Source organism: Bison bison, unplaced genomic scaffold (assembly GCF_000754665.1).
Source record: "Bison bison bison isolate TAMUID 2011002044 unplaced genomic scaffold, Bison_UMD1.0 scf7180017864487, whole genome shotgun sequence".
NCBI lineage: Eukaryota > Metazoa > Chordata > Mammalia > Artiodactyla > Bovidae > Bison > Bison bison.
Genome location: NW_011495047.1, coordinates 9,463,531 through 9,467,019, shown reverse-complemented (window position 1 = coordinate 9,467,019; position 3,489 = coordinate 9,463,531). Strand labels below are relative to the sequence as shown.

Below are 3,489 nucleotides of genomic sequence, written 5' to 3'. Positions count from 1 at the left end.
CCCCCCCCCCACCCCCAACCCCGGCCCTAGTGATCACTAAGGCCAGGGGAGAGCAGCCCTTCCAGAAAGGGTGGTGTGGCTGGGGGCCCTGAGATCTCTGGGCTTAGGCTCAGAAATGCCCACAAGGGCAGACAGATGGCTGGGCAGCAGGCTCGAGGGGGTTGCATCTTGGGCAGGCGGGCACCTGGGCTCTTCCTGCACTCTGACTAAGTTAACAGGGTTGGGGGAGGGAGACCCTGCTCTTGGTGTCTCCTCTTTGGCCTAGGGGGCTCTGCACTCATTGGTAGCTTTACTTTGTTTGTATTGTAATGCATTCCCCACCTGCACCTCTGCCTCCGGCCCCTGATCCAAGCTGTGAGTCAACTCACAGGCACCAGGGGTCAGCGTACCCGGGAGGAGTTCACGAGCAGCAGGCAGAGGCAGGCCTCCAGGTCTAGTGCCCGACTGGAAACTTCTGTCTGTATCCTCCTCCCTCTTCCCCCTTCATCATTCCCACCCTAAACTGAAGAGTTCAGGAGTCCAAGACCAGCCTCTCTGAGGATCAGGAGGCCTTAGGGTGGGGAGCCTGGTTGGGTTATGACAGGGCAGGGGCCCCAGTTCCCAGCCCCACCCGGGAAAAAGGGAAAATCATGCTTGACAAGTTCAGGAGAACCGGCCCAGCCAGCCCTGGCCTTGGGATGCTCCTTCTCTTATTTGACATTGCTTCTCAAATCACTGCTGGTGGCATTACCCCGGGGGGGTGGTCCTGCCTCCCTGCCTGTGCCCCTCCCTGCCCTGTGTGCACAGGTGTGTGCCCCGTCATCTCTTGCTCTCCCCCAGGTTTGCCCTGAGGCTCCTTCTCCCACTTCATAGCCCCTAAGGGGCCCTTTCCCACCACACTTGAAGCCAGAGGTCAGATTGGAAGCAGCACTGTCCGAAGGCCGACTCCCGAGCTGGTTAGCCAGGACTGACGCAGGAAATGAACAAACCCAGGTTCTGTCTCCACCTCTCCTTCCCGGCAGTCCATCTGGGCCAGTCCTGGGCTTCCCTGAGCCTTGGCCTCTTGGCACCTGAAGTACAGGGACTGTTAGGATCAGATGCAATTTGGGCGTGAAATCTTTCCCCCCAGTGACTGATCCATACGGGTGTGAACAGAATTGAGGACTTTAAAAATCCCTTCCTCTTGCAAACAGTGGCAACTTGAGCAGAAAAGGCCTGTCTCCTTTCTCCAGGGAGATGGTCCTTGGGAGTTCGCTGGCATCTCCCAAGCTTGCCTAAGCAGGTTCCCTGGGGAAGAGACCCACAGAGTCTGTACCATCTATGGGGGACAGAAGGTCAAAGGGCAGAACCCTACCCTTTATCAAAACAATAACAAAACACACCAGGACGGAGATCTCCAAGGCCACCCATTCTGTATGGGTGAAAACTTCTCTCGCACCTCTAGGCAGACAGAGCTATGAAAATTTGTGAAAGTGGAGGGAAGGCTAGGGGGAAAGTTTCTTTTAAAAAATTATTTGAAGAGAAGACTGAGCACCAGTGAGCAGGATAAGCGGGGAGAGGTGTGGGGTGGGGAGAGACGGGACTGTCTGTACTGATCAGGTTTCTGTGTTCTGCGTTGCACTCAGGCTGTGTTTTACCATCTATATTCCACGTTCCAGTTATCCCTGTTTGTTTTGGTGAATATCCCAAAGTCCTGGAAAATCCTATATCTGTTTCACAAATAAACTGGGGTGGAGATTTGGAGGCAGGCGGAGGGAGGGCTGGTTTATCCATTTGCGCTCACTACGGGCGTAGTGCCTAGGGCCAAGGAAAATATTTGAGACTTAAAAAAGGTTTTCTTGGCTCCAAACTATGAAAAGAACCCTGCAAAATTAAAATTATAAAATTGTCAATTAAAAGGAAACACTCTGTGGGCCATCCTTCTGCCTCCAATATATGAGTGAAGCTTTGGCGAGGGGAGCTTCAGGGTAACGATTTTTGGTTACCCCCTCCCCCGCAACACATGTCTCTGACTCTTTGTTGGGAGAGTGAATGGAGGAAGAGGGCTGGGCCCAGCAAGTGCTTGCTCCCTCTCAACCCCAATCAGGAAGTCCTTGGAGGACAAACAAAAACTCTGTGCCTCTGTTTGATGCTTTGGGACTTTAATCCCCTTACCTTTGTGGTGTTGTTTGTGGGAAGTTTGTGTTGTTGTTATTCCCACATCACGGATAAGGGGGCAGCCAGAGGCAGCACTGACCTGTCCAGGTGCCAGGGATGGTAGATCTCGGTTCTCCCGGCTCCTGGTGTTTCCTCGTGCAGGGCTCAGCTCCTACCACACTTCGCAGTCCCCAAGGCAGCAAGGCCTGGCGCCTACTAGGTGCTAAATAAACCACTGTTGGTGACTGAATGAGAGCTCTCCACTCTCAGGCTAAAAGCACTCTTAAAACAAACCAACAAAAAGCAGCGCTGGCCGCCGGCTCTAAGTGGCCACTCCAGAGGCCGTGAGTGGGTCTGCGGGTGGCGCCCTGGTCTGTCCTCCTTGTGCCCCCGTGGCTCCTCTTCCTCTGTCCGTCTGTCCATCTGTCGGTTGGTCCCTGCCCCTCTGCTCTGGATAAACAAGCCCTGGAAATGCAGTCTTGGCCTTTGGGAGTAATGAGTTGACAAAGGAGAGAGAGAGATAAACAGGGCGAGTCAGAAGTCAGGCTGGTGACAGGACTTTAGGCCGAAACAAACAGTGCTGAAGAGGGCAGCCACGTCACTCTGGAACAAGAGCCGGCGCCGGTTTCCATGCAACAGCAGGCCGAGAGCTTGTTTAAACAGAGGCGGCTAGGGGGTGGGGGTGGAGGGGCAGGGCTGGGCTGCCCGGCCCTGTCTGACTGGAGAGAGGGTCCCCGTCTGGTCTGGCTGCCCTGCCTCGGTCCAGCAGCCAAGGCCCCAGCTTCCTGCTCCCTCCTCCCAGCCCCTTTTCGGTGAGTGACAGAGCCCCACTGCCTCCACTCTGTCCTTGGGGCTTTCACCTGGTCTCCAGTCTCCTGGTGAATCTCCCCTGAGAAGAAGGCAGGGGGAGGACGGTGAACCTTGGAGCGCACATTCACTCAGCAAACATGCATGGAAGCTCGTTTTGCACCCAGCACCCTGCTGGCCTGCTGGGGTTAGTGATCCTGTTAGAGATGCCTTGAACCCAACAGGCGTGCCAGCTGCCCATCAACCCCTGCCTTCCTTCACCAAGCCAAAGTCTCCTTTGGCCCATATTTCCCCTCTAGGATGGCATTTTTTCTTTGAAGGTTACCCTTGCATTTTCTCCTAATCTGACTTCACCTGTATGAACACGTTCCTGGTGTGTAGGGCTTTCCCTGGGGTCTCCACAAATATCCTTTGGGCTCTCCAATGGGGGCACAACCAGGGCTGGGAGAAGTGTGTGGCAGCTCTAGGGAAGTGAGGTGGAGGGCCTGGGGAGGTTTCGGGGGCCAGGCTGGATGCTCGCTGGACTTGGGGCCAGGAGGACTGGGCCAGGCAGGCGGCGGGCGGGGG

At 55.5% G+C, this 3,489-nt stretch overlaps 1 protein-coding gene across 1 annotated transcript in view; it reads left to right on the top strand.

Moving 5' to 3' along the window:
* The window catches only part of FOXP4 (forkhead box P4), a 35,490-nt gene that overhangs the window by 2,168 nt on the left and 29,833 nt on the right, over positions 1-3,489 (top strand). The window contains exon 2 of the mRNA XM_010863252.1: positions 2,836-2,927. Within this exon, the coding sequence (XP_010861554.1) occupies positions 2,836-2,927 (92 nt within the window). The remainder of the gene's footprint in view (positions 1-2,835; positions 2,928-3,489) is intronic.